This window comes from Tubulanus polymorphus, chromosome 4 (genome assembly GCF_964204645.1).
Source record: "Tubulanus polymorphus chromosome 4, tnTubPoly1.2, whole genome shotgun sequence".
NCBI lineage: Eukaryota > Metazoa > Nemertea > Palaeonemertea > Tubulaniformes > Tubulanidae > Tubulanus > Tubulanus polymorphus.
In genome coordinates this window covers 4104219-4132042 of record NC_134028.1, presented here as the reverse complement: position 1 = coordinate 4132042, position 27824 = coordinate 4104219, and the positions used below count along the sequence as shown (strand labels likewise).

The 27824-nt window shown below is 37.7% G+C and overlaps 1 protein-coding gene across 7 annotated transcripts; it reads left to right on the top strand.

Annotated features, from left to right (window-relative positions):
- On the top strand, positions 1–27657 carry LOC141904786 (myosin heavy chain, striated muscle-like). 7 transcript variants are annotated; one of them, XM_074793454.1, is made up of 34 exons: positions 1–13; positions 1026–1342; positions 1433–1576; positions 1668–1824; positions 2873–2900; positions 3847–3961; positions 5129–5221; positions 7611–7674; positions 7773–7871; positions 7992–8095; positions 8174–8312; positions 8402–8670; positions 8769–8939; positions 9028–9207; positions 9370–9490; positions 12420–12490; positions 14111–14198; positions 14635–14752; positions 14891–15148; positions 15228–15903; positions 15993–16229; positions 19589–19645; positions 19859–20112; positions 20402–20480; positions 21748–21993; positions 22080–22276; positions 22394–22743; positions 22828–23068; positions 23670–23862; positions 23964–24464; positions 24557–24757; positions 24839–25006; positions 25657–25731; positions 26649–27657. In XM_074793454.1, the coding sequence occupies exons 2-33, from the start codon at positions 1133–1135 to the stop codon at positions 25723–25725; spliced, it is 5898 nt and encodes a 1965-aa protein (XP_074649555.1). In that variant the 5' UTR covers positions 1–13; positions 1026–1132; the 3' UTR covers positions 25726–25731; positions 26649–27657. The 7 variants fall into 7 exon arrangements, with proteins under 7 accessions (XP_074649555.1, XP_074649554.1, XP_074649553.1 ...); XM_074793453.1 differs by lacking the exon at positions 14111–14198 and adding an exon at positions 13564–13651; XM_074793452.1 differs by lacking the exons at positions 12420–12490; positions 14111–14198 and adding exons at positions 12026–12099; positions 13564–13651.
- Positions 27658–27824: the final 167 nt, after the last annotated feature.

The window sequence follows — 27824 nt, the reverse complement described above, 5'->3', positions numbered from 1 at the left end:
CTTCGGGACGTAAGTAAGTGTTACACAGTTTTTCCATCAGTGTGTTAGATAAATTAATATCCGCACACCGGTAAGGACTCATGTTTCGGGATTTATAAATCTAGGCAATTGGATTTTAATTCTAGTATTAGAATTCATTCTTGATTACATTTGAGAATTCATTATCCGCAGAATTCGGAAATTAGTTGAAACGTATAAACTGGATTACCATATCAAATGGGCGTGGTCGCCGTCTATTGAATAGATGCTGTGGTAACATAAAGCATGCTTATATTCGTTATTTAACTCATCTTCAATTATCTTAATTATGTTTTAACATTAGAAAGTTTAATTGTTATATCATGCGTCTTTGAAAATGATATATGCTTTCATAATTTTGAGTACGATACTTGATGTTAGCTTATTTATCATACCAGCAATATTCTAACACTGAAGAAGACCATATAAAATCCTTTAACGGATTTATTCATAAAACTGTTAAAATGATTATCAATTTCTTACGCATCGAATCAGGTTTATCACGCGTTGTCTAATGCGATGCTGAACGCGCTAATTTTACTTACTCGTGGTCTAGGAAAGCAAATTATTTGAAACAAAGGTAGTTAGCTGTTAGATACAATATTCAAATATGTTTTCCTAGGTAAAGCTCTAAAGCAAACAGTCTTTGTTTCATTCATTGAGGCCTATCTATATTTATTCGCAAATAATCTAGTGGTCAGTGTTTGTCGAAGGGCTACGTATATTTGCCGTCATCTATGGGGCAAACTATTTTGTTTGATTTATCCCCAATTTACAAGCGGTTTAGCATAAAAACAATGAACTTAGAATAAGTATTACTTCAACTATAGGAATTATATATCATCTTTTATCATATGAACTATTGAAAGTATCATGGTTGATTGAATATTGAATACAATGCAGGCACTGATAGAAGTCATTCGAATTCGAATGCAACTATAATTTATCTTGTCTTTTTTCGATATATGTATCGATAATGGACGATATTTCTATTGATATATTTTCAGACGAGGAACTTTCCAAGCGCTGTTCTCTTGCGAAACTGTTAGTGCAGCTTCCAGATTCTTTCTTCTTGCGTTTTCGATTTTTGACTACGGTATAACCTAAAGCAAAAATGAGTACTCGTGGCTATCCAGGGATCCAGTTCGATGACTCGGACTACCTGTTTTTGGCCCCTGACCGGGCTGAGATGGTGAAGTTGACATCACAGGCTTTCGACTCCAAGAAAAACTGCTGGATTCCTGACAAGAAAGAGGGATTCGTCAAGGCAGAGGTTGACAGCATCAAGGGTGAAGAAGTGACTGTCCGCGCTGAGAATGGCGGTGTAAGTATTCATCTGTTTATCCTAGTTTTTTCTTATAGATATAATTTGAGTTGTTGCATAATCCTTTGTGTTTTTTTCAAACGTTTCTAGATGGTTACTTTGAAGAAAGATCTGTGTGAACAGATGAACCCCCCTAAGTTCGAGAAGACTGATGATATGGCCAACATGACCTATTTGAACGATGCTACTGTCTTGTACGATTTGAGATCGCGTTACAGTGGCAGGCTTATCTACGTAAGTATGGGCAGGCCAAGGCTTCTAACGTTTTTTTTATCTGATGATTTAATTTATTGATGGTGACCTTTTCGTCGTTAATACCTTATAGACGTACTCTGGGCTGTTCTGTATCGCCGTGAACCCGTACAAGAGGTTGCCCATCTACACGGAATCTGTCATCTCCAAGTACAGAGGCAAGAGGAAGAATGAAATGCCCCCACATATTTTCTCGGTGGCTGACAACGCCTATAATGACATGTTGCAAGGTAAGAATTGTTTTTATCTCTTTCTCTAGGCTGAGGAATCTGTTTCGTTCAGAAAACCTCAATTTATCCATAGATGTAATGATAATAATGCAAAATGTGATTAAGAATCTTCCTTAGATTTTGTAAGATATCCTAAAACATTTCTAAAAATGAGAAATATAATATAGCATGTACCTAAGTTATAAGAAAAACAATTTCGATTTCCAATGAAATATATCATGAAAAAATTTCATCTGAATCACCATAGGTAACCTTATTTTGCCGTTAATTTTTAACGTAATAATTGAAATAGATAAGTAAATGCGTGTGCGCAACTGTGGGGGTAAACGATTTTAAAAAGTCCCGATATGACATGTTTTTTATGAATTAAACCATCGCACGCAAGGTCAGAGAAAGATCAGTGCTGTTCCTGTGTTTACCGAGGGAAATATATAGACACAAGATTATGATATATCTTATGAAAATATCACCGCGTAGACCTCCGATTAGCTGAAATTACTGCTTCTGATTGGCGTACATATAAATAGCTCACTGCTGCAGCAGAGCGAGAAGTGTTCAGTGGTATGAGTAAGCTGGTAGCTGTAGACTGCCATATATGGTGGCTGTGGTACACCACCGCGTTACAGACAGCTGCTCAACATACCATTCATCCCCTCGCTCCACTGCATGCAGCCTTTAAACCCTGGATGAGGAAAGTTTACATTCTACTCGAGATGAACGTATACATTCTCTTCACGATGTATAACCCTACACTTGACTTATTAATAACCTATTCTTAACCTGCAATGACATACAAAGTCAATGAGACTCAGGGCCCAGTACCCCGACACTATTCTCACATCAATTGGATTTTTAATGAGACACTTAGTGTCATTGAATTAATGGATCAATTATTCAATTTTGAGTTTTTTCAAACCGAATTGAAAACTTCATATGAAACTTGGTATCAATTTCACAGTGGTTGCGTACAATGCAAATGAAATTCTAAAACAAATAAAAGAACATTTAGCGAAATTCAAAAACAATATCTCTATTTCTGTCATTACAGATCGTGAAAACCAATCTATTTTGATTACGTAAGTATCTTTTCAAATATTTCATTTAAGAATAATATATTCGAAATTTCATTCAAACAACTTTCATCAAATATAATGTAACGTACACATTTGACTTGTTTTGAAATATTGGATCGTTCACTAACCATTCGAAAGCAAATCATTCTTTCAGTATTTGATTGTGATTGCGTTCTTTTTCTGTTGTTATTGAAATGTTTATTACGATTAGGTAAAACGACCAATCATGGGCTCCAATCCTAACGAAATTCCGAACGAAAGTACTCGTTAGTTTATCGAACGATAGAATAAAGATTGCATATTTTCCAGTTGAAAAATCCCATGATTGTCCGTTACTATTGTAACCATATGAATTGTTTTTGTATGTTTTAAATACTATAGTGGTGAGTCTGGTGCGGGTAAAACGGAAAACACCAAGAAAGTAATTCAGTATTTTGCCCACGTGGCGGCACCACCAAAAGTTGCAGGACAGTCTGCTGTAAGTGTCAGGGCGTAGAATCTTGGGGTTTATAGTACCCCAAGATTGTATATAAATGTACTTGCACTTAGTATGCTGAGCTTCAACCATGATTTACAATAAGAAATACTGATGCTCGATTTCGACGTTCGTGGCTAGATCTAATCTATGATTTTGGTCAGGTTTCTTTTTTCATGTTTGAAGCATTAGGTGTAACTGAGTGCAAGATGTTACACGGATATTGCAAGATCCATTGATTTAGAGTAACCAAGTCTTCATGTGGTGCCGGGAGCTTGCAGCATCTTACTCGACGTGTATCCGTCATTTCGCTGAATGATTTTGAGCTATTTGCAACATGAAAAGCAGCAAATAACTCAAATTTTGAAAGTAGAAACGACAGACCACGTGGTTTGAAGACCCCTTTCAGGTCTTCGGAGTTATTGTTTTTCACGATGAAATTAACATATTGTATTTTTGATATGATAAACACAGTGGTGAGTCCGGTGCGGGTAAAACTGAGAACACGAAAAAGGTCATCAGTTACTTCGCTAGTGTTGCGGCCCAAACCGGCAAAAAGAAGGACGAAGCCGCCGGCGATGAAAAGAAGGTAGCCTAAATCGTGCGTCCCTCTCTTCCTGACCTCTGACCTATATATGTCCTTTGTACCCAATGTCTTGCATGAGGGAAATGACATATTTCATTGTAAAAGATGATCATGCCTTCTCCTGAGATATTTTCAACTCAGTCTTTTTGAAAATCTCGTAATTCACAAATATTCAATTACTACCAAAGTCAGTTTCATCAATATTTGAAGAAAAGTAATTATTTCGGTAAACGAGTTTGAATTTTTTTGAGATCAAAAAGCAAGAAGCACAAACCCTACCACTTGAGCTACAGTCTGGTTTTCCATCAGAACATAACCAACAATTTGATCGATTCGATATTTCACTTTTCTTTCACTTTTGATGTTAAATGTAACTGTATTGTCAACTATAGCTGTAGCTCAATAAGTTATACACCTATTCAATGCCAGACATAAATCTTATTCTAGAATCTATTCAAGATGCATATGAACCGACTTCTCGTAGTCCCAGTTCATTATCAGGACATACAGCTCTGTATCCTGATCCACAGTCATCGATTAGATATTCGTTCATTTTGACATATTCCGCTATAAGATATTTGAATCAAATTGTTTTTTTAAAACTGTGGAACTGGCTGCTTAGTGTTTGCCACTCTAACTGTAATTACTTCTTTTAAGTTTCCTTTCATCTAACTGATTATCTATGTTTTCAATTCCATTGATTTCTGTCTGGTGATTTGAAATCTCCTAATAATGAGTTTCCCCTGCCCATCTGTTTACAGGTTCTTCAACCCTTCACAATCATTTTGAATGATTTTTGTAAACCTTTTCTTCTCCCCTGAGTGAACCCCCAATTATGATATCGTCTTTATCTGTGTCACCTTCCTGTTCGTCCATCTTTCAACTGCAACCTTCCACGATTTTCACCCTGTCGAGTAATCTACCACATTTATTCTAAACATGATAATCATTTGTTGTAGAAATAATCATGAAAACTTTTACAAATTGTTATTGAAAACTTGTTATAGTGATAATTTTGCTCTCATTCAATTTACGAAAATTCTATAAATGTAAATGGTTAAATGTATTTATTTTTCTCTTTTTTACCGTAAATCCTTTGCCCTCCTCTCCCATTGCCACGGCCCTCTCTCCTCCTACCGTGTCCATTCATAAAATCACCCCAACATACAGGGTACCCTCGAGGATCAAATCGTGCAGGCTAACCCGGTACTTGAGGCGTACGGTAACGCCAAGACTACACGTAATAACAACTCCTCTCGATTCGTAAGTAAAGACGACTGTGCTGCCACCTATCTCCCCTATGAGTATATATTGAACCAGCGTGTGGCATGATACCAAGGTTTTTTCATCTCCACAATTTGCGGTGTTCCCATTCCACTTGAACTGTCATCCTTATTTCAGGTTTTATACATACGCTGAAGTTGATGTGTGAATTTGATATGAGATGTAGCCATTTCTTTGCCTTAATCCCGCGTCCATTCCCCTTGAATGCGAAGTATAGATTCATCTTAAATCAAATTCAGGCGACTAAAGTTTTGATTCCCTCTTCCTCCGGATGATATTCTTGAATTACGAAAGTCTCCTTGAGGAATGAAAAAAATATTATTGAAATTGAATTCATGAATATTCAACCAACTTCAGCGCCTGTATTCTGATGTACCTCCCTTAAACCCAAACCGGCGCCGAATCGGCGGGAGTTATCAAACATTTACCACGTGATTAAGATGACATTATCTTACTAACTTTTCATAGAAAGCCGGTAATCTAGAAGATCAAATTATCGACGCCAATCCGGTTTTAGAGGCGTACGGTAACGCCAAGACCACTCGTAATAACAACTCCTCGCGATTCGTAAGTAACGACCTCATGGTGCCCTTCCAATCCATCAAACTTCTACCTACGTGTGGCATGGTTTTACCCTTCCTACCGTTTTCAGAGTGTATCCCTGGTGGTTAGTCTATTTTCCTATATATAGTGTTAGTCCCCACCGAACACTGAGGTAAAAGTATACTATGTGTACCTCTTTGTTTATCACTATAATCATTGAAACAAGACTTGAAGATAAGACTATTACAAAACATTGGTTTCTCATTATGATTTTTCAGCTATTTGGTTCATACAATTCAGATATATTTCAGATGCATACATACATTAAAGGGTCACTGTTTCAATGATATACCAACCGTCACTTACATTTTACCTTTTATATAGACCCCATGAGTGAACCTCTGTGGAAAAAGGATTCTTCTGCACCTACGACAAAGTTCCCATTTTAATCTTGCTAACCATCCTTTTCCTGTAGAAAAAACAAAGTAATCTAGAAGACCAGATTATCGACGCTAATCCGGTTTTAGAGGCGTATGGTAACGCCAAGACTATCCGTAATAATAACTCATCACGATTCGTAAGTAACATGTGCTGCCCCCTACAGCACATTGTAGTCAACCCTCAGCGTGTTTAACCCTTATACATATAGACACATTGTTTGTTGAGTGTAGCATGTTTCTCACCCCTTACTTTTCAGCTCACTGGAATCAAACATTCGCGGTGCTTGTTTAGCGAGTATAAAGTCTTCTAAGCCGAGGTTACAGTGAAATACAAATATTCTATCCTCTAATCCTTCAAATATTCTCGACCAATAGTCTCGAGCAATTTTCTTAACTGATGAGACAAAATACAAACATCACTGTCTTCATATCAAATCCTCAGTCATGAAGACTTTATGGTTGTTTTCCTATTCCATCCTTATAGTAGCAGTTTTCAAACCCTCAGAGTGATAACAGGTTTTCTTCCTATCATATTTAAAAACAAAGTGTGCTATGCTAACATTTCCCATTGAATGCTTCCATTCCTATAGAGCCTAGCCGGAAATCTTGAAGATCAAATTATCCAAGCGAATCCGATTTTAGAGGCATTTGGTAATGCCAAAACTGTGCGAAATAACAACTCTTCACGATTTGTAAGTAAAAACTCGCACCAAGCGCTTCATGGTTGTGTACGCAACATCGCTACTGTCAGAGATATAGGCAATAAATGCGAGAAAATCTGCTGAATATTTCTTTTTCTGTTAATTACAAATCTATCAATTTGTATGATTATTAGCGCAATGCAGGCTGCACATTAGTTAAAATTGGGTAGATCATTTCTGTTCGAGATTATGTTACCCGATTATATTCACCAATGGAAGACTTAGCATGACATTAACAAAACAGCTAGATGTTACATACATCCATACAGCATCACATAAATGTTGTAGTTTAAATGCTTTTCATGTCGACGTACATCTATATTTTCCAAACGATAAGTCAGCTTCATATTGCTGCTTTCAAATGAATTAATGCATTGTGTCTTCAGTAAAAGATTTCTCTCTTAGAATTAAGAACAAGATTATAGATAATTATACGTAGTTGAACTTCCGTTGACTGCTTATTTCATTATTTATATGTTTGTATATCAAATAAGTCATAATGTAATGAAATTATACCGCCCGTTCGTTTTCGCAATTTACCGATTCTTAATTCCGAGAAACGTAATTTTGAAATATCTAATCGCTGATTAAAAAACGTCTTGCAATATGAAATCTTGATATCTCTTATGACGATCTTCTGGTTGGTTGCATGTACCTCATCTTCTTTGTTGTATTATTCTACAGGGTAAATTCATCCGTATTCACTTTGGTACCAACGGAAAAATTGCCGGTGCTGACATTGAACATTGTAAGTCGAAATCTCTCCTGGCCTAGGCGAGGATTATAGGGGTTTTCAGCGAATTAGCGGAGGGGATATGTACATATATCGATGATTTAATTTTGCAGACTTGTTGGAGAAATCTCGTGTCGTCTTCCAACAGCCAGCTGAAAGAGATTACCATATTTTCTACCAAATACTGTCTGGAGCCGTGGAGAAGATCCCAGGTATGTGATATCGCGTTCAAAACCCTTTTCTGATTCAAACACTTCTTCGATTATAGCTTACGATCACCTTACAAAGCGATTTTTGAGTGAGTTAAACGACACTTATTCATTTTCTTACAGAACTTTGTCTTTGCCAGAACGACCCCGCTCTTTATCCATTCATCAACCAGGGTTGTCTGACTGTTGACAACATGGATGATAACGAGGAGATGGGTATCACAGATGTAAGTAATTACTGAAACTTCGGTTCACAATTCCCGAGATGACCTGCGCACTCAATCGGTTTGTCTTTTGTTTTTCAGAAAGCTTTCGATACTCTGGGTTTCAGTCAACAGGAAAAGGACAGTCTTTACAAGGCAACTGGTTCAATTTTCCACTTGGGTGACATGAAATTCAAACAGAGACCAAGAGAGGAACAGGCTGAAGCTGACGGCACTGCTGGTCAGTATTGTCCCTTAGACGCCAAAATGGATGTAGATTTCTTTTAGCTTTGCACAATATTGCAAATGTATATCCTTTGTTTTGAACAGAGGCCGAGAAAGCTGCCTTCCTGTTGGGTGTCAACAATGCTGACTTGATCAAAGCTCTTTTGAAACCTAAGATCAAGGTCGGTAACGAGTTCGTCACCAAGGCCCAAAGCAAAGATCAAGTAACATACTCAGTCGGTGCCTTAGCCAAGTCTATCTACGATCGTATGTTCAACTGGCTGGTGAAACGTGTCAACAAAACTCTTGACACGAAAAACAAGAGACAATGGTTCATTGGTGTACTGGATATTGCTGGATTCGAGATCTTCGACGTACGTATATCTACACCTTTTCCATTCGATATGTCTGGTGCCTAACTCTACCAAAGCTGATATTTTCAAATGTTCTTCGTACATTTTTCGTCTTTTAGTTCAACGGTTTTGAGCAGTTGTGTATTAACTACACCAATGAGAGACTCCAGCAGTTCTTCAATCATCACATGTTCATTCTGGAACAGGAAGAATACAAGAAGGAAGGAATTCAGTGGGAGTTCATCGATTTCGGTATGGATTTGCAAGCCTGTATCGACTTGATTGAGAAGGTAGGATTCAGTCCAAAACACTTTGACAGCTGTAATTTTTGGTAAGACAACAAGCAACTATAAAATGACTTCTTAATTTACATTTCAGCCCATGGGTATCTTATCCATTCTTGAGGAAGAATGCATGTTCCCTAAAGCTACTGATCAGTCCTTCAAGGAAAAATTGTACGCCAACCATCTTGGCAAGTGCAAGAACTTCCAGAAGCCCAAGCCACCAAAGCCTGGCCAGGTTGAAGCCCACTTCGGTCTTGCCCATTATGCTGGTACTGTAAGTATACATTTTATTATTCTTTCACAATATGATTCTTATTTTCACCCAACAAGGATCTGAAAATAACCGAATCAAACGATCAAAAAACATACATCACTCGAATATCTTATTCTGTATCAGTGCTATAGTGCTAAGAGTTCGTTATCTTTTTAAATCAAGGTCAACTACAATATTACATCTTGGCTTGAGAAGAACAAGGATCCTTTGAATGAATGTGTCATTCAACTTCTCCGTGAATCCAAGGACGTGCTCGTCGCTAATTTCTTCGCTGAGACCGATGGTAAGATTCAAAACTATATCAAGCTTCGATTCTGAAAGAATGTAAAGATATGTAAATCTATATCCAATACATCCGCAATTGACCCCGAGTTGTTTGTAAGGGTCACTCGAATATTGAAGGATATTCAGATAAGCTCTTAACTCTACTAAACAGTTTCTTGTACTACCGTTTTATGTTCTTATTCTCTATTGAATCCTCATATCTGTCGATCAATCTCTCTATCTAACTTAACTGTGATACATATATAACATATTTTTATCTAAACTTCTTTTGTGACGCAGGTGGTGGTAAGTTGAACCCGTTTTGAGTTCAAGATCACATGTGTTGTGTGTGTTTGTCAGTTTTGTGTGCCCAAAATTGTTTTGTCCTCCATAAATGAAAAATTATAGAAATAGAAGCGAGAAGAAGTTTCCCCAGAAGACAATCTACAATTACTAACATAAACATATCCATATCTTACGAGAGCATACGATTTTATTCATGATCCCTTTTGACGATATACATTCCAAAAATTATGAACAATTCTACTTTGCTTTACTATAACAATTATTTTGCAATTATCTCGTTTCTAAATAGATCTTCCATCCGAAGATATAAACCCTTGCTTTTATTAGTACCCATTAGTTTGCAATTTCCCTCTCTTGTAGCTTTGTTTCTTATTCTTTAGCTCTAAGTCTCTGCAATTAAGTATTGCATATTGACGTTGGTAATCACATTTGATGGCTATACCTATTCAACTATTTCTACGTGAGGCGGCCCAATAGTGATACCAAGTGCAACGTCTTCCTGATTGAAGTAGAAGGCATCTGAAATATTGAATTTCAAATGCTGTAAATCTGTGTGATGTTTCAAGTGCTTTGTGCTTTGAAAAGTTCTAACTTGAATATTGTCCAAGGTTAACTGCAGAAACCGTTCTGTTTCTCAAATGAAAAGTATTTTCTCGAGTGAATGATGAAATGGTCAATTGATTCGCACTGGTGCAGTTTCTGTACTTAACTTGGTAATTACTGGCATATATGAGTTACTATAAAAGCTTGAATTCTGTATTCTATTCTGTGTGCATATAAATTCAAAATGCTGACTGAAAATATAAAATTATCAGATCATTCTGACATCTTGATATACAAATAACAACTCATTAAAACAATAGATTTATGTTGTTAGTATCGAATTAGACAAAATATTTCTCTACTTAACGATTCTATTCCATCTTGCAAACTGACTTGAAATTAATTCATTTTTTTCTTATTTTCTATAATAGCTGGAGGTAAGAAAGCGAATATAATTTGCTGGTGCTGCTGTGTTTAGTTTTTTGACGCAGTGTGTGAAATATCTGCCCTCATCTACTCGTGCCTTAAGCGTGTTTAGTGTTTTCCAAGTAAATTTCCTCGTCATTTTATTCTACTAACAATTAATTCCTTACTACCTCGATAGGGGCAGTGGTACATATTGTTTGTATTTCCATCGTATCTACCTGATAATGGTATGCGGATTAATTTCGTATCATGAAAATGGGTCTTTATTGATCATTCGACATACTTAGTTCTTGTGTGGCTTTACGGAAATTTGCTCAAATTCAACTGCTTTTTGGTGGAAATCTGTGCGTCCATCTTAAGAATAAACAATACTGCAGTTGCGTTTGATACGGTTGTAGTTCTTGATATTAAAATAAACAGAATTAGGTAGTTTTTGTGCTGGTCATGAATAGTAGACTCCATCTATCTTAGAGTTTGTAGTAATGGCATAGTAGGCCAATGAACATTGTGACTTTTTATACCAGGCTCATTCTACTAACCATTTACTAACTGATGATATCCTATAAGATATTTTTAAAGGTTCTTGATTATAGTCAAGTTGATATTGGGATATTCGTCATTTCATCTCAAAGAGATGTATTGTGTCTACTAACACTCCGTTAACCCTTTAACACTGATTCCCTATTATCAATTATGTCCATGTATGTGTTGATAGTAATTTTGATTTCCAGATCCTCGGCTGATACCATACACCGATCAGATTTCGTTATATATTCCGTTTCTAATTGTTTATGTGTCTCCCTTTATTTACGTATATTAGAAGCATCTAGCAATCCTAAGAAGAAGCGAAAGGGATCCAGTTTCATGACTGTGTCCTATGTGCACAGGGTAGGGATTTTATTCGACTTGCCTGTGTGCTATTTGTGTATGCTGGCTTTCTATCAGATATGATCTCTATATCTGCATATGCCTTTTCTATTACAAAACGTAGTATCTCAATTTGTTTTTATTTTCGTTTCATTTTACATGTATGAACACGTAACACGTTTCGTTTTTGTAATACCAGTGGAACGTTGATTATACAATTAAGAACTTTTGATTCTCACCAATTTACTGGTAAACGTATAATATAGCCTTATAGGTAGAGCTATGCTTCTGAGATTTCGGGCTAGTTTTACTGCTGGTGTATGAAATAGCTATAGCTCAGAATGATTTCGATGCTTGCTTGCATCATTATCAGTACCGTATGATTATTTTGTGAAATGGTCTGATTTTTTAGATGCTGCGGCGAGTAAGCCTGGCAAAAAGAAGAAGAAGGGAGGAATGGGATCAACTATTTCTGGCTCTCACAAGGTTCCCACGATTTATACCCCAATGTCTGACACCTAGAATTTGTCCAACCCCATAATCGTGTATATACCCACCATGCTGACACATTTTACCCTGACCTAATCCGATTGACCTTGAATCAGTTATCTTCGATATTTGATTAAGTGTGATAGTTCTCTGATAACTTTTTCAACGTTTCTTCCCATAGAAAGTCCTCTTCCAACCTGATATATGTTACCCTGAGTGTTATGAATGAGAGTGATCCCCTCCCCAGATCTGGCCCTGGACATAGAATCATTACCTTTACAACGCCCTATCACGTTTGATATCCTAACTATTTACAGACGCTGCTGCCGGTGGTACCAAAAAGAAGAAGAAAGGATCAATGGGACGAACTATTAGCGGCACCCATAAGGTTCCCAAACGTCATCTACGATTTTCTCTAATGTCTCGTCCAATCCCCTGCATGGCCAAAATAAACAATGTCTCTCTGTCTACTACTATCACCAATAATATTTGTCTTTTATCCAGCCGAGCTTACGCAGGCGGATTTTACACAGACACCTCCTTCAGTGTGTTTAACACCAAAAACCTATCACCCATCCCTTTAAAGCATGTTCCTAAAAGCCGAAAAAATGAACGATACTTGTGTTGAACTGCATTTAGATTGGATTAATGGAGTCCGAACAAATCAAAATGCTTTTTTTGGAATAGAGATAATAGAACGGACATGAGTACCATCGACTTATCGAATCAAACCAATTCATTCGGATACTTATTTAATCTGGAGCTAGATCAAGTCATAACACCAACGAAAAGCAACTTGCGACGACGAAACAACGACGAGCGAATACGTTTAATCCTCAAAGTGTTCTTATTCCTTCCAGAATAGTATACTAGTCTCCTGATGAAATTCTCATATTTTCCATTCCCCTCCTTCTACCTTTGGCTGCATGTTTGTGCATGACTTCACGCCAGTGATATGTTGAATCATCTTTTAAATGTTTTTTAAACGGTCTCTCAGACATGGAAACAAATTTTTAATCATCCTCGCAAATAGTTTTGCGAGTAATACGAAGCAGTAATTTCATGTTTTAGAAACTGAAAATTCAATTTAGTTTAATTTCTACTATGTATGGTGGCCAGTTTCGCAGTAATGGACATTCAGTCGATAACGAATTGATGTTATCGAATATAACTATTGATCAGATAACTATTCATTGATTACTATAAAAACTGGCTGCACCATTTATCGCTAATTTGTTATTTTGCAATTAGGATTTTATTTTCTATACGTAATTTTGCGTGTTTGCATTTTACTTATGTATTCATCTAAAACGAAATTCAGACAATGATCTCATTGGCTTCAGTGTATTTCTCAGCGAAAAAAACAAACACAAAGTTGCCAATGTTTTACTGAGTCTGATGTGCAGCAATGTACATAAATGTCACTTTTTGAAGACATGTTTGGTGTATTCTTTGCTTTAGGAATCTTTGAACAAGTTGATGAAGAACTTGTTCAGTACAAGTCCTCATTTCATCCGATGTATCATTCCTAATGAGCTTAAAGAAGCAGGTAAAATACGGTGTGACCCTCCATAATGGCGTGGACCCTCTTCTAGACCTTCAACCTTTCCGACCCTCGATATCTCTATCATCACTTTATCCCTGCGTGGAGGAGCTCAGACAACCTGTTTTCCTCATGTTTGTACTTTACCTTCCCCCAATGTCCTGATACCTTTCGAGTGCCAATAAAGTATTTGAAGCCTGGTTATAAAATTCCAATATTTCTATCTAAAACCGCGGTTTTATCAATATTTATTGGCACTAGATGCCTTATACCTACTTTTCTGTATCTTCGAATGTATGACTAATGCGCAGGATTCAGAAACTTTTTTCAACTATGTTTTGAATCATCTAAAATCTGCGCATGCGTGACATTCATAGATAGCAGATGGCAAATACCGGGCAAACCGTACACAATCTCCTGATTTTGAGAACTGATTGCATGTTTGTTTTGTTACACTGTCTCCAGGAATCCCTCATGAAACTGATGAAAAATCTCCAGAGCACGGAACCTCACTTTATTCGTTGCATCATCCCCAATGAAGTAAAGGAACCAGGTAGGGCATTCGAACATGCAGTGATATGCTATACGAACCTTTGTGGATGAAATTCATTTTAGACAAAGTGATTTGGGAAGGCAGCCCCATTTGGTTGTTCCCATTCTTTTAAAAATTCCCATTATTTTATATATCGCACTGGATATACTCATGAGAAAATAATGGCGTGGCCCGTGGTAAGTGCCCTCTCTTGATATGGTACCCAGCATGTTGACAATCTTATCCGATTCCAACTTTGTGAATCCAAGAGTGTGTATACCAAACCAACCTATTTCCCCATATTTATTCATATACTATACACCGCATACCCTATCATTATAACTTCTTTCCTCAATGGTGATGTTTCTCAATAATAAACGATTCGTCAGCTTTATGACTATACGTAAGTCTGACACAATATCTCACTCGTACTCACATATGATACTTCTTTGGACAGGTCTCATTGACGCTGCTCTTGTATTGCATCAGCTCCACTGTAATGGTGTATTGGAGGGTATCCGTATTTGCCGAAAAGGTTTCCCCAACAGGATGATCTACTCTGAGTTCAAACAACGGTGAGACATGTTTAAAGTATAGATACGAGCATTTGTGGAAAACACGTCTTTTTATCTTGTACAAAATCTTTTCAATGATACTTCCTATAATGTAATTTGTATTTTGTACTAATCTCTTATACATTCGTGTCATTATAGTTACTCAATCTTGTCCCCTAATGCCATCCCACAAGGATTTGTTGAGGCTAAAGTCGTCACTGAGAAGATTCTGCTTGCTCTGCAATTAGAAGCCAATGAATACCGTCTTGGTCTGACCAAGGTCTTCTTCCGAGCTGGTGCGCTGGGTAATCTTGAAGATTTGAGAGACGAGCGTCTTTCCAAAATCATCTCAATGTTCCAGGCCCACATCCGTGGATACATCATGCGCAAGCAGTACAAGAAACTGCAAGATCAACGGTAAGCTATATATTGCGTGTATATGAAAGTGATTATCACCAATCGTTTAACCTTAATCGGCATCTATTTCTATTTTCAGTGTTGGTCTCTCTGTCATTCAGAGAAACATCCGAAAATACTTGCAGATGAGAAACTGGCAATGGTGGCGTCTGTACACCAAGGTCAAACCTTTGTTGAACATCGCTCGCGCTGAAGATGAGATGAAAAAGAAGGAAGAAGAATACGAAAAGACAAAGGAAGAATTGGCCCGTATTGACAAATTGCGTAAGGAACTTGAGGAACAGAATGTTGTCCTTTTGCAAGCCAAAAACGATTTGTTCTTACAAGTGCAGTCCGAACAGGACAACTTGGCTGATGCTGAAGAAAAGATCGAGAAACTTATCACCCAAAAGGCTGATTATGAATCCCAAATCAAGGAACTCGAAGAGCGTCTCTTGGACGAAGAAGATGCCGCATCTGCCTTGGACGAACAAAAGAAGAAGATGGAAGCCGAGGCCGATGAATTGAAGAAAGATATTGAAGATCTTGAACTTAGCCTTCAGAAATCTGAACAAGAGAAACAAGCCCGTGATCACCAGATCAAGACACTCAATGACGAAATGGCACAACAAGATGAAGCCCTCGCCAAGCTCCAGAAAGAGAAGAAAGCCCTTGAAGAGAACAATAGCAAGACTGGTGAGGCCCTTCAGGCTGAAGAGGATAAGGTCAACCACTTAAACAAGCTCAAGGCCAAACTGGAATCCACCTTGGATGAGGTGAGTGTAAAAATATCGTGACAGTGACTTGTAATTCAATTTTTCACCCCGATTGTGGTACACATTTTTAATTATACCAAAAATTTCAGTTGGAAGATAACTTGGAGCGTGAGAAGAAGGTCCGTGCTGATGTCGAGAAGGCCAAGCGTAAACTGGAAGGTGACCTGAAGATGACCCAGGAAACTGTCGATGATCTGGAACGTGTAAAACGTGACTTGGAAGAGAATGTTCGCAGGAAGGACATGGAAATCAACAGTCTGAACAGCAAACTGGAAGATGAACAAGGTCTTGTTGCTCAACTACAGAGAAAGATCAAAGAACTCCAGGTAAGAATCAATTTATTCATCAGTATGAAGGAGGCCTTTGTTTGAAGACTATTCAGAAAATCGTTGCTAAATACAAGTAATATTATAATTTACGAACATTTGCTTTGAAAGGTTTTGTTACATTCAACGAGTTATTTCTCTCCTTATCTTTCTTGAAATGCACCTGAAATAAGCTAAATAGTGATAGTCAAATATCATTATACTCAAACTTATCGGATTAAAAGGTTTTGATCTTGCACGTGAATTTCTACCATTGCACTTGATCGGTTGATTGAAAATCAGAATGAAAACATGCCTTCGTGAATTTTTTTTAGTTTGTCTGTTAAAATCAATCAAATCAACCGCTGAGTAGTAAAACTTACAAATAAGCTTTTTCCAAAGAGATATTTATTTCTGGAACATGAAACACGTATTTCAGGTATTCACTCCACTAGTTTTCATGAAGTATAATAACGGCATCAACGGTCTTCCTGAAAAAATGGCATTTCATGCTTAAAGTAAAATCCCAGATAGAACAGAAATATAATGCGTGTAACTATATTTAGAAATTACGAAGCATTGGGTGAATTCCATAGCGTGTCTTGGGGAATGAGTATACATGTAGAAACATCTTTTTCTTATTGTGTTGAGGGGCGATGAGAAAACGTACGATAATCATATTATTCTATGATAACTAGATCGATCAAAAATACTTTCTCCAACATCTGTTAGATATAGACATTCATGACTCAAGTTCTAACCATCTGGATGGACTATATATCGGCTCCATTCAGCCATATTTCACCTCAAAAAAGCCATTCCATCCATCAGCGTTTCAGGTTTTTCATTGGCAGTTTGTAATTCAACTACACGAGGGGGAGTGTAAGTTACGTCTGCAGAGTGGCTGTCTGTGTTCTAACCAATATTCTCGTCAATTACTCGGTACCTGTTTTCGAAGCAACGCGAATATTCGTTCACTGTCTGTTGCTGCTCCTGATTATCAGTCACTTTCGCTCGGTTCTTAGTGAAAATTTTTCACATTTTTCCGAAAGTTCTTCCAAAACTTTCAAATAAGACAATTATTTCCATCGGTGTGGATTAGGGCGCGGTTGGTTTTCGTAGAAGAATTGATAAGAATTCAGTTTCAATATTTTTCGTGATTCGGTTCTGCAACGATGTCTACAATAAAGAGGAAGCCACCGACTGATATGGTTGCTGCTGCCAAAAAAGAGAAGGAACAATCTATGAAACAAGAAAAAACAACTTCTAAGCAATCGAAAGAAGAAATAATTGAAAGTAATGTTGAGAAGGTTACAACTAGTAATGGACATGCAACGTATAATGGTAAACCTGGGATAAACGAAGAAGCCGTTGAGGTCCCACAAATTTCGATTCCATTGCAATCAACTGATACGCCAGGCGTGGGTTCGAATGAGACCCCATCCACGGGCAGTCCGGAACGAAGTCCTTCGCCGGTGTATTCAGACGAAACAGAAGATACACTTACCACTCCTCGGCATCAACCTTCGTCTCCGCCACCGCAAACTATATCAATGCGTGACTTGGAACATGGATCAAAACCATCCGTTCAGTTTCATGAAAACGACGACAGAAGACGATACTACAAACACAGAGAAGCGTCGCCACCAGTTTCAAATCCGAGTTACAGCAATTGGAGTAACGATCGTGCGAACTATCTGAAATCTACAGATACATACAGTAATATCACTTCTCATCCGCTGTTGTTCGTACGCGGGAAACCATTTTTCATTAATCCCGGTTTAAGCGCTCGTAGCAAGAAGATAATCCGTGAGGCTAGTGAATGGGCTGGGCTAGACGGATCAACTGAAAAGTATAAACGATACTATGAAGTAAGCATTTTAAGATATATTTCTGAATCTATTTTCACCTTGAAGAGATAAAGCAACAGTTCGTTATCTATAGGTTAGACCGTTTGGTGGGTAAGGTTACAATTCTTCTTGATAAGAATGTTTCTGATGTCTGGTTGCAACTATTTCTTCTATATTAGAATAATGGGATTTCTTGATAATTTCACAAATTTCATGCATTTATCACAACTTATTTACACGCTTTATATTCGCTCCTGAATTTTCTTTAAAATGAATCTCGAATTTCTTCTATTATTATATTCGTCTCTCAGTATGAGTCATTTTTTGACCACCTGCGTATCATTTTTATCAGAATGAGATATCTTGCAGCGAACGGTTGGTTGAGATAGTTACATTCCTTTTCTCTGTTTGGGTGGAGTGGGTGCGCACGCATTTTATGCATTAGAATAAAAAGTTTTCGTTGAAATTTTCCAACTCGGGAATTTGTTTATGCGCATTCAGGATAAAAGCGTCTGCGGTTTGAGGCTGAAGAACGTGGTGCGGAAGCTTCCAGACGGAATCGAGTTGGCGGTCGGCTCTTAAACAAAATCATCATCATCTGCGGATTTTTCTGATTCAATTTAGGCAGCTTAACTCGGAATAACTTAACTCGGAATAACTTAACTCGGAGGAAGACACACTAATCATTGGGATACTATTAGGATTATTATGAATTCTAGGTACTAGGAATGGAAGTTTATTAAGGAGTCATTAGGATCTTTTGAAGCGAACTTTGTCACCAGCTGTGTTATATATCGATAATTTGTAAATGATATTTTCAACATATTATGCTGACACTTTCGGTCCGAGTTAAGCGAAGTGCTGGAACTGCAGTCCTTTCATAAATTGATCTGAGATAGTTAAGGTTCACACGGCTTCAAAATGAGTGAAGTACATATTCAACGGATTTATGAAACTAAAACAATTCAATGCGATTGTTCTAAGAAGATGCTCCCGTATAAAGTATGTAACCACTGTAGCTTTCTCTTTACATCATCATTTTCCAGTTGTCTCACATATTAGGATTTTGATATTTTGTTATGAGAAGAGGCTAGAAAGAATGAATTCTTAGATACCTTGGAATTTGGAATATTACTGACCAGTTTCTGATCCCATTTCGAAGTTTTATGGAATGAGATAATTGAGATCAGATTAAGAATCCATTTTTAGATATTTGCTTCTGGGATCCTTTAAAATGTTAGCTTAACGGAATTAATGTTTTATGTGTAACTTTATGAAGGTGCAGATCATGAAAGATGTGTTTATAGCGTACAAAACACGGTTTAGAACATAAAAGCAAATGTCTGTTAAATTTAAGCAACAACTTGTTCTGAGTGTTCTTCAAACTTCAAAGAACCTGACTGTGATTCATATGATTAAATAAACTTTTAAAATAACTCTGTTTTACTGACGGTTTTATAAGTGGGAGTATATAAATCTAAAAATACAATAACAGATTTTTCATTTTCTCTAAATCTTTTTCTATTTTAGGCAAGAATTGAAGAACTGGAAGAAGAACTTGAATCTGAAAGACAAGCTCGCTCGAAGGTATGTGCAGCAAACAGTAACAGATTACCTTCATACAAATGACTCCAGGCTAGAATAGTTGGATTAAATTCCATTGTCTAGACCATCTAACAAAAACATTAACAACTTCAAATGCTCAGGAAAACGACGCACCCTTGATAACATTATCTCATGCTCAAGTGTAAGATGAGAACATGCATGCAATAAGTTGGTTTCTTATTCTTCTGTATTTAGGTTGAGAAACAACGAGCTGAACTCGGCCGTGAACTCGAGGAGCTCAGTGAGCGTCTTGATGAAGCCGGTGGTGCCACTGCCGCCCAGGTTGAGATGAACAAGAAGCGCGAACAGGAACTGTTGAAACTCCGTCGTGACCTGGAAGAAGCTACCATCCAGAGTGAGGCCCAGTCTGCTGCTCTGCGCAAGAAGCACCAGGATTCGGTCAACGAACTTACCGATCAGGTCGAACAGTTGCAGAAGAACAAGTCCAAGTAGGTTTTATAACTTTGAAGATCTTGCGTCAAGATTTATATCCGAAAATCTTGTGAAATCTGTTTTTATGACCTAAATTTCTTTTTCTGTTGTCCTATTATTATCAGAACATTCCCCAATTCCTAGATATTCCTTTTTGATGATATTAATACTTAATGATTTTTTTTATATTCATTTCTGTTTTATCTGCATTATTATTCATTTCTTTGTGACTATTGTGTGATTAATGGTCACATTTAGTTTTTATTATCCAGTAATTCATTTGGTTAAAATCAAATCGTTTTACAGGGTTGAAAAGGATAAGGCTCAACTCAAAGCTGAGTTGGACGACATCCAAGGACAACTTGAACATGTCAGCAAGGGCAAGGTATGCGAAGTGTTAACCGCTGCAGCTGCCTGCCTTGACATTAGTGTTTGCATGCATGATGATGATGCATCAGTATATTTTGTTGATGGCATTGCTTTGAGTTTTGAGCCTTCTTTCAATTGCAGTTTATTTTATATCATTTCTTTATCATTTCACCTCAATCATAATAATGTTACACAAATGGAATTGCTAGTCATTTCCATCACCAGACTCGATTCGTGTCCTCACTCTTCTGGAAAATCTGATTGTCAGTGGGAAATCCTTGTTTTCATATAAAATTAAGATTGAATCAATGTTAATTTCCGTCTTGCGGATATTTCATCACATGTAGAGCTGCCGAGGTAGTGGTTTTTCAGCCTTTGTATCTTGATAGCTCAGCAATGTTGTCATTTTAATGTTCATGTAACCAGAATAACAACAAAATCAAGGTTTTACGTTAGATTAATTGAATTGACCAATATCAAAATCTCTTCACATAACAGAATATTTGAGCCAGTGTTGAGATATTGGTTTTTAGTTTTAAAATGTTTGCAAAATAACCATATGTGGCTATTATAAACTGCTTGAGTCGCTTCGCTTCTAATCATGACTTAACTTTGATGTGGTACACTTCATCAATCGATTCTGCGAAAAAATATTCATTTCAATCTCTGAGGCTGATAGATAATCTTTCATACTGAAAGTCAATCCAGAAACTTTCACAGATGAAGCCATAAACTATGATTACGTACCGCATCAAAACCCCAGTCATCAAGAGCATTGTAAAAGTTGTAAAGTTGTTTGCATGTTGTAATGTTGTTTGCATTGCATTTTTCTCACAGAGTTGAAAAAGAGCGCGCGGAATTAGAAGCTGAATGCAGCGAATTAATGGACGAACTCCACCATGCTGAGCGTGCTCGGGTAGGGAGAGTCATTGCTTACGACGGCAGATTTATATTTAAAACTGATCTTTCCGAAATCAACATGAAATTGAATTCAAAAGGGTTTATTTGTGTCCTCGATTCTTGACATTTCTAACGATATTCTAGTTGCTTTTTGAATGTCCAGAGTTACCATCTGCTCTTGTGGTTTTATATCCTATTTGATAACAGCGATACGTGTGAATGATCAATAATCATATGCATGCAAAGGTGTCTAACAGAAATCAAATTCATTTCCTCATATCGGAGATACATGCAGTTATGATCATCATTTGTAAATCTATTCAAGTAAAGCATCTTTGATTGAAGAATTTTTGGTAAATACGCAATCATAATTTCCGTAATAGGCCGCCGCTGAGAAAGTATCAAAGAATATCGAAGGTCAGCTGAACGAATCCAACGCTAAGCTTGATGAAACCACCCGTCAAATCAACGAACTGAACGCACAGAAAGGCAAATTCTCCGCTGAATCCAGCGATCTCGGCCGTCAACTCGAAGAAGCTGAACACCAGATTGGTCAGCTCACCAAACTGAAAGCCAAGTTGACTCATGATCTCGAGGAAGCTAAACGCAGTGTTGAAGATGAGAGCCGCGTGAGTATTCTTCAATTTGAATTATCTTTTTGTAATTGAACTGCTAGGGAATCAATTTTCTAAGAACATTTGGACATCGATTTTAGGCCAAGGCTAAGCTCACTGGTGATGTTCGCAACCTCAATGCCGACATTGCTCTTCTTCGTGAACAATTTGAAGAAGAACAGGAAGCAAAATCTGAACTCCAGCGTCAACTCGCCAAGGTCAACGGGGAGGTTCAACAGTGGCGTGCCAAGTTTGAGGGTGAAGGTGTTAACCGATCTGAGGAACTTGAAGAAGCCAAGTAAGATACATCTCGAACACGCGCTGGCAATTTTGAATAATTAATCCATTTTCATTAATTTTTTTAACTGTTATGATTGATAGACGTCTCACTCCAGTAATGTTGTATTAATTTTAGGCGTAAATTGATGGCAAAACTTCAGGAAGCCGAATCTACTCTTGAGGCCTCGCAATCCAAGGTCAGCTCATTGGAGAAGGTCAAGGCCCGTCTGCAGGGTGAGATGGAAGATCTGATGGTTGATGTTGAACGCACACAGTCCGCTGCCAACCAACTTGAGAAGAAGCAGCGACAATTCGACAAGACAGTCGCTGAATGGCAACACAAATGCAACGATCTGTCTAACGAAGTTGAGGGTGCCCACAAAGAAGCCCGCGGCTACAGCACTGAAGTCTTCAAACTTAAAGCCCAGATCGAAGAACAGAATGACACTGTCAATGCCCTCAGACGTGAGAACAAGAATCTGTCAGGTAGGTAGTCAAATAGTTTCGTGTAAAATAGATCTGTGTAAAATTGTGTATCGGTCAAACAGCTATTGCTATTCTCATCTTCAGATGAAATTCATGAACTTACCGATCAACTTGGTGAGGGTGGCCGAAGCGTTCATGAAATCGAAAAGGCCAGAAAACGATTGGAGATGGAGAAAGAAGAATTACAGGCTGCTCTGGAAGAGGCTGAAGCCGCTCTTGAACAAGAGGAGGCTAAGGTCGTCCGATCGCAACTCGAATTGTCACAGATCCGCCAGGACATCGACCGCAGACTTGCCGAAAAAGAGGAGGAGTTTGAGAACACTCGGTTTGTCAATTTATGCTTGACATCATTGCATGCAAGTGTGTGTAGTTCACTTAGCACAAGAACAGTCGATACATTTTTATTTTAGTAACAAAACATTTATGTTGATTTATAGCGACACAAAGTATGGTTTATCAAATTTTCAAACACTTCATTATTTTTTCGAGTGAATTAGAATAGTCAAACCTACTCTCATCAAAAATAGACTCGTGAGCATGTTAAGAGTGCAGTAGAATAATCTTTCTATGTTGATACAAAATAATCTGTGTGATATGATATAGATTTCTTTTGTGAAGAAAGTGAATGCTATTGAATGAGAGTGAAAATTACTTAGACATGTTTGCCACATTATTAGCCTACTACAATTCAAGCACTTTTGAAACACTATCATCATTACTGAATGTGAGATTTCTAGAAAATTACTGCGATATGAACTATACATTTAAACACTTGTTATTCTACTTGTGTACATTGATGCCATGTCAGACTTTGATGTGCGGGTGCTACAAACATCCGATTCTTGTTCTTTCTAATATTGTTTGATCACTAATTTTCGCTTGATTTCACCTAACCATATATTAAATTTCTTTCCTTCTGATTACAGCAAGAACCACCAACGCGCCCTCGACTCCATGCAAGCCAGTCTGGAAGCTGAAACTAAGGGTAAGGGTGATGCCATGCGCATGAAGAAGAAGCTTGAACAAGATATCAACGAGCTCGAGGTTGCTCTTGATGGTGCCAACAGGCTCCGCGCTGAGGCCGAGAAGAACATCAAGAAATTCCAGCAACAAATCAGGGTACGCTTCTTAGATTTTCCCTACGATGTAGTGTTCAGTGAGACAGTAGAATATAGCAGCAAATACTGATGATATAATAATTCTTTCAATATTTTTACTAGGAAATGCAAACCATGCAAGAGGATGAGGCTCGCCAACGCGATGAACTCCGTGAAAACTTTGGAATGGCCGAACGCCGTAATAATATCCTTATGGGTGAACTCGAAGAACTCCGTGCCTCCCTCGAATCTGCTGAACGTGCACGAAAGGCAGCTGAGGGAGAACTTCATGAAGCTTCTGACCGTGTCAACGAACTTCAAGTACAGAATTCTTCTCTCTCTGGAAGTAAGAGAAAGCTCGAAGCTGATATCGCCGCCATGCAGTCAGATCTGGAAGATACGGCTAACGAAATCCGTGGAGCCGACGAGAAAGCAAAGAAAGCCACTGCTGATGCAGCTCGTCTCGCTGAAGAGCTTCGACAGGAACAGGATCATGCCATGCAGATTGAAAAGATGCGCAAATCTCTGGAATCACAGACGAAGGAACTTCAAGTACGTCTGGATGAAGCTGAGGCCAGCGCAATGAAGGGAGGCAAGAGAGCCTTACAGAAACTTGAACAGAGGGTAAGTTATAATAGTATATATCATAGTATTTATTCATCAATATGATGTACCTACATCGTTGGTTAAAATGGATTGGTTGTTTTTGTTTGCAGGTTCGTGATCTGGAAGCTGAGCTTGATGCTGAACAACGCCGCCATGCTGAAACAGTGAAAACTATGCGCAAATCTGAACGCCGTCTCAAGGAGCTCGCCTTCCAATCCGACGAGGATCGCAAGAACCACGACCGCATGCAGGAACTGGTTGACAAACTGCAAGCCAAGATCAAGACTTACAAGAGACAAGTCGAAGAAGCTGTAGGTTTAGACTCTGAATTGAGTTACGACGTTCGTACACGTTGAGATATTTTTCATTCTCATTACTCGTTACAATTACAGGAGGAAATCGCTGCCATCAACTTGGCCAAATACCGCAAGGTTCAGCACGAACTCGAGGAATCTGAAGAACGTGCCGATGGTGCTGAAAATGCTCTGGCAAAACTTCGCGCCAAGAACAGAAGCTCTGTGTCAGCTGGACGATCCGTTTCTGTCGGAGCAGGAGGAGGGGTATCTTCAATTGAATATTCTTACGAATCTAAATCATCGTCATCGACGACTACTCTTTAAATGATTTCTCTCGAATTACGGTATAGATTACCATTTCAAACGTTATTGGCATGGTGAAGAATCCGAACATCACCATCGCATGACGTCCAAAATTCACTGAAACCGTTTGACAATCCATCTATACGATTTTACCTGAAAGTGTTTTGTTTGCATGAAGCAGAGTTTTCCATTTATCTGTAAACTGACGGAATATCTATGATAAGAATTCACCCAAGTTTTGAAATTTGTCAAATCGAACATAAAATGGAGAACTCTTGCCTTCCTTGGTTTCTATATAAAATGTATTCATTTTCAGATTTTGCCCCGATAATCACGTGATAATTTAAACACAATGCTTAAACAACAAATTACATTTATAAAATTCCACTTTTGACATCACACCTAGCATCCGATATGCCGCGAGGTGGCTTACCCATATTCAAAATCTTTCTGCAAAAGCATGGCTTAGACCAGTTCTAAAATACATAGCTACAAGTTTCGTAAAGCCTACGGGTAAAACAGATATTATCACAAGGTTCCCCTATCAAATAGATAATTGTAATTGCAATAACGAATTCTAATTGTATTCCTCGGTTATAACTTCTGTCTAGGGTACGACCGTTATTTCCACATCATCCACCCGCAGTGCTTCTAGATTCAGAGAACAAAGCGCTGAATAAAATCCTGTAAGTGATGGAAACTCGCGCCTGCTGCAACCAGTCTATCATACGAATTGCCACAACTGAGGAGTAGTGTTCGCTAATTCAATTCCGCTCTGGAAAATATCCGAAACTAATTCTCAGTTAGAATTCGTGAAAGAACTGGTTGATTTGCTAGAGCATTTCCGTTGTCATTTTCTATCAATCAAACTTTCTTCTTTCTGCGTAATCTAAAATGGATGAGCTGCAGTAGTTAGCTAAGGAATCTTCAGCTTCAATTGTTTTCGTAATCTTTTCTTTCTTAGAAAATATTTTTCATTTCTTATTCGTCGCATTTGACTTAACTCTGTGGTAGATTATGTCTACTATACTAGATTAGATTGTAAACGTCTTCAAAATGAAACAGAGCCTGCTTCATTACTATTTTCTCTATGTCTAAAATTTCTACTTTAACTTAACTTGCATGTGCGGTGATAAATTTCGCTAGTTTTTAGAATGATTCTTTCAGAAATGGATAGAATTTTCTCTTCATTCTTTTTTTTATCTTAAAAATCTTAAAAACAATTTCGTTGTCCATCTTACCGTAGTGTAGTAGAACGTCCTGCTAAAATTACTAAACATCATAACTTCACAACCGCATGATTCTTAATACAAGCATGGTAACATTTTGCAGTGGTGAGTGATAACAAACAGTGTTTTGCTTGTATAATAGATAAAATTCTTGATTTCTATCAGTCTAAAAATCTGAAAAACTGAAAAACAAACTTCCAGATGAATGAAAGATGTTAAGATATTCTTATTCATGATAAAAAATAAGTGTATAAAAGATGTAATATGGCTGGTACAGATAGCTGGAGATAGCTGGTATTGTATTGATATGCTACATATGTACTTACTCTGATAATGAGAGATTGTTGAATATTATTTCTAATCTTCGTTGACAGTTTGGTGGAGCTGGACTATTGTATCGCCCGACGTCCATGACCCAATCTTCAACCGGCTTACATTCAACAACGTCTTTCCGTTCAATATCCACGGGAGGAGACGAATCATCATCGCTGCAGCTGTCGCCGCCATTATTGTCCGGTTTCCGCATCGCGAGTCGCGCGACGACGGTTCCGATTGACGAGTTCCAGCGCGGCGGAGTTTCCTCGTATTCGCAACGCTCGTTCGTTCAATCGCTCTCGTCATCGTCTGCGGCAATGAGAGACTTCGATCAAGACGGTAATTTCGGTGCGATGTTCCAACAACAACAACAACAACAAACAACGACAAATTCCGACTGAATGCGAATGAACTTTTCGTTTGAAAGAAAGAAAAACACGAAATGTTCATTTCTTCTGAACAACACAGACCGGACAATGTTTTCATCGTGCATCGCAGTTAATAAATTGAACGTTCGACTTTTTGAATTCGCGAAAAAAGTCCGAATTCTAAACCATCAACGACCATCAGATCGAACTGGACGCTGGCTCCTTCGTTTAAACAAGCTTGGAATAGATACAGTCATATTCATATATACAAGATTTTTATGTTTATACATTTGTTATTCATTGATTGATATAAGGAGATGCGTGCCTCTCTCTTGTAACGGTAGAATAGGTTTTGTTGTTTAACCGAAATTAACTTTGTTAATTGTTTTAAATTCGATTAATATTCATTATAATTATACAACTGTAGTGTCATATTTATTGGAAACTTTACTCCTCACCTGGATATTGTATGAAAAAACAAACTATTAGGTCTGCTGCCTTTCATTAGTTATTTACAAGCAAGTTTTGTCTTAAACTCGGCCACAAACAACTCATCAACTAATTATTTATCTAAAGTGTTATTTTAATTTCATGTGTAAGGGTTACTGTATTCTCTATCGTCGTGCAGTGTTGTAATATGTGTAAAAATTACGTATTAAAGTGAATCCAAGCAATAAATATAGCTCATCATATAGATAAATACGTTGTATCTCCATTTAATGTCGCTTCTCTCCCGAAAATTCGAGAAGAAATTTCTTCTCTTGAGTTTATTTCAATAACGACGGAAATAGCTTTTAAGTTAATGTTCAGAAGTGGTTCAAATTTTCGATTGGAAAATATTTGCAATCACCGACATTAGGCATTTAA

Excerpts from the sequence above, each read along its gene's own strand:
- LOC141904786 (XM_074793452.1), top strand. The coding sequence starts at position 1,133 with ATGAGTACTCGTGGCTATCCAGGGATCCAGTTCGATGACTCGGACTAC. Across the intron at positions 20,113-20,401 it reads TTGCAGAAGAACAAGTCCAA|GGTTGAAAAGGATAAGGCTC; the intron begins GTAGGTTTTATA and ends ATCGTTTTACAG. Across the intron at positions 21,994-22,079 it reads GTGTTGAAGATGAGAGCCGC|GCCAAGGCTAAGCTCACTGG; the intron begins GTGAGTATTCTT and ends CATCGATTTTAG.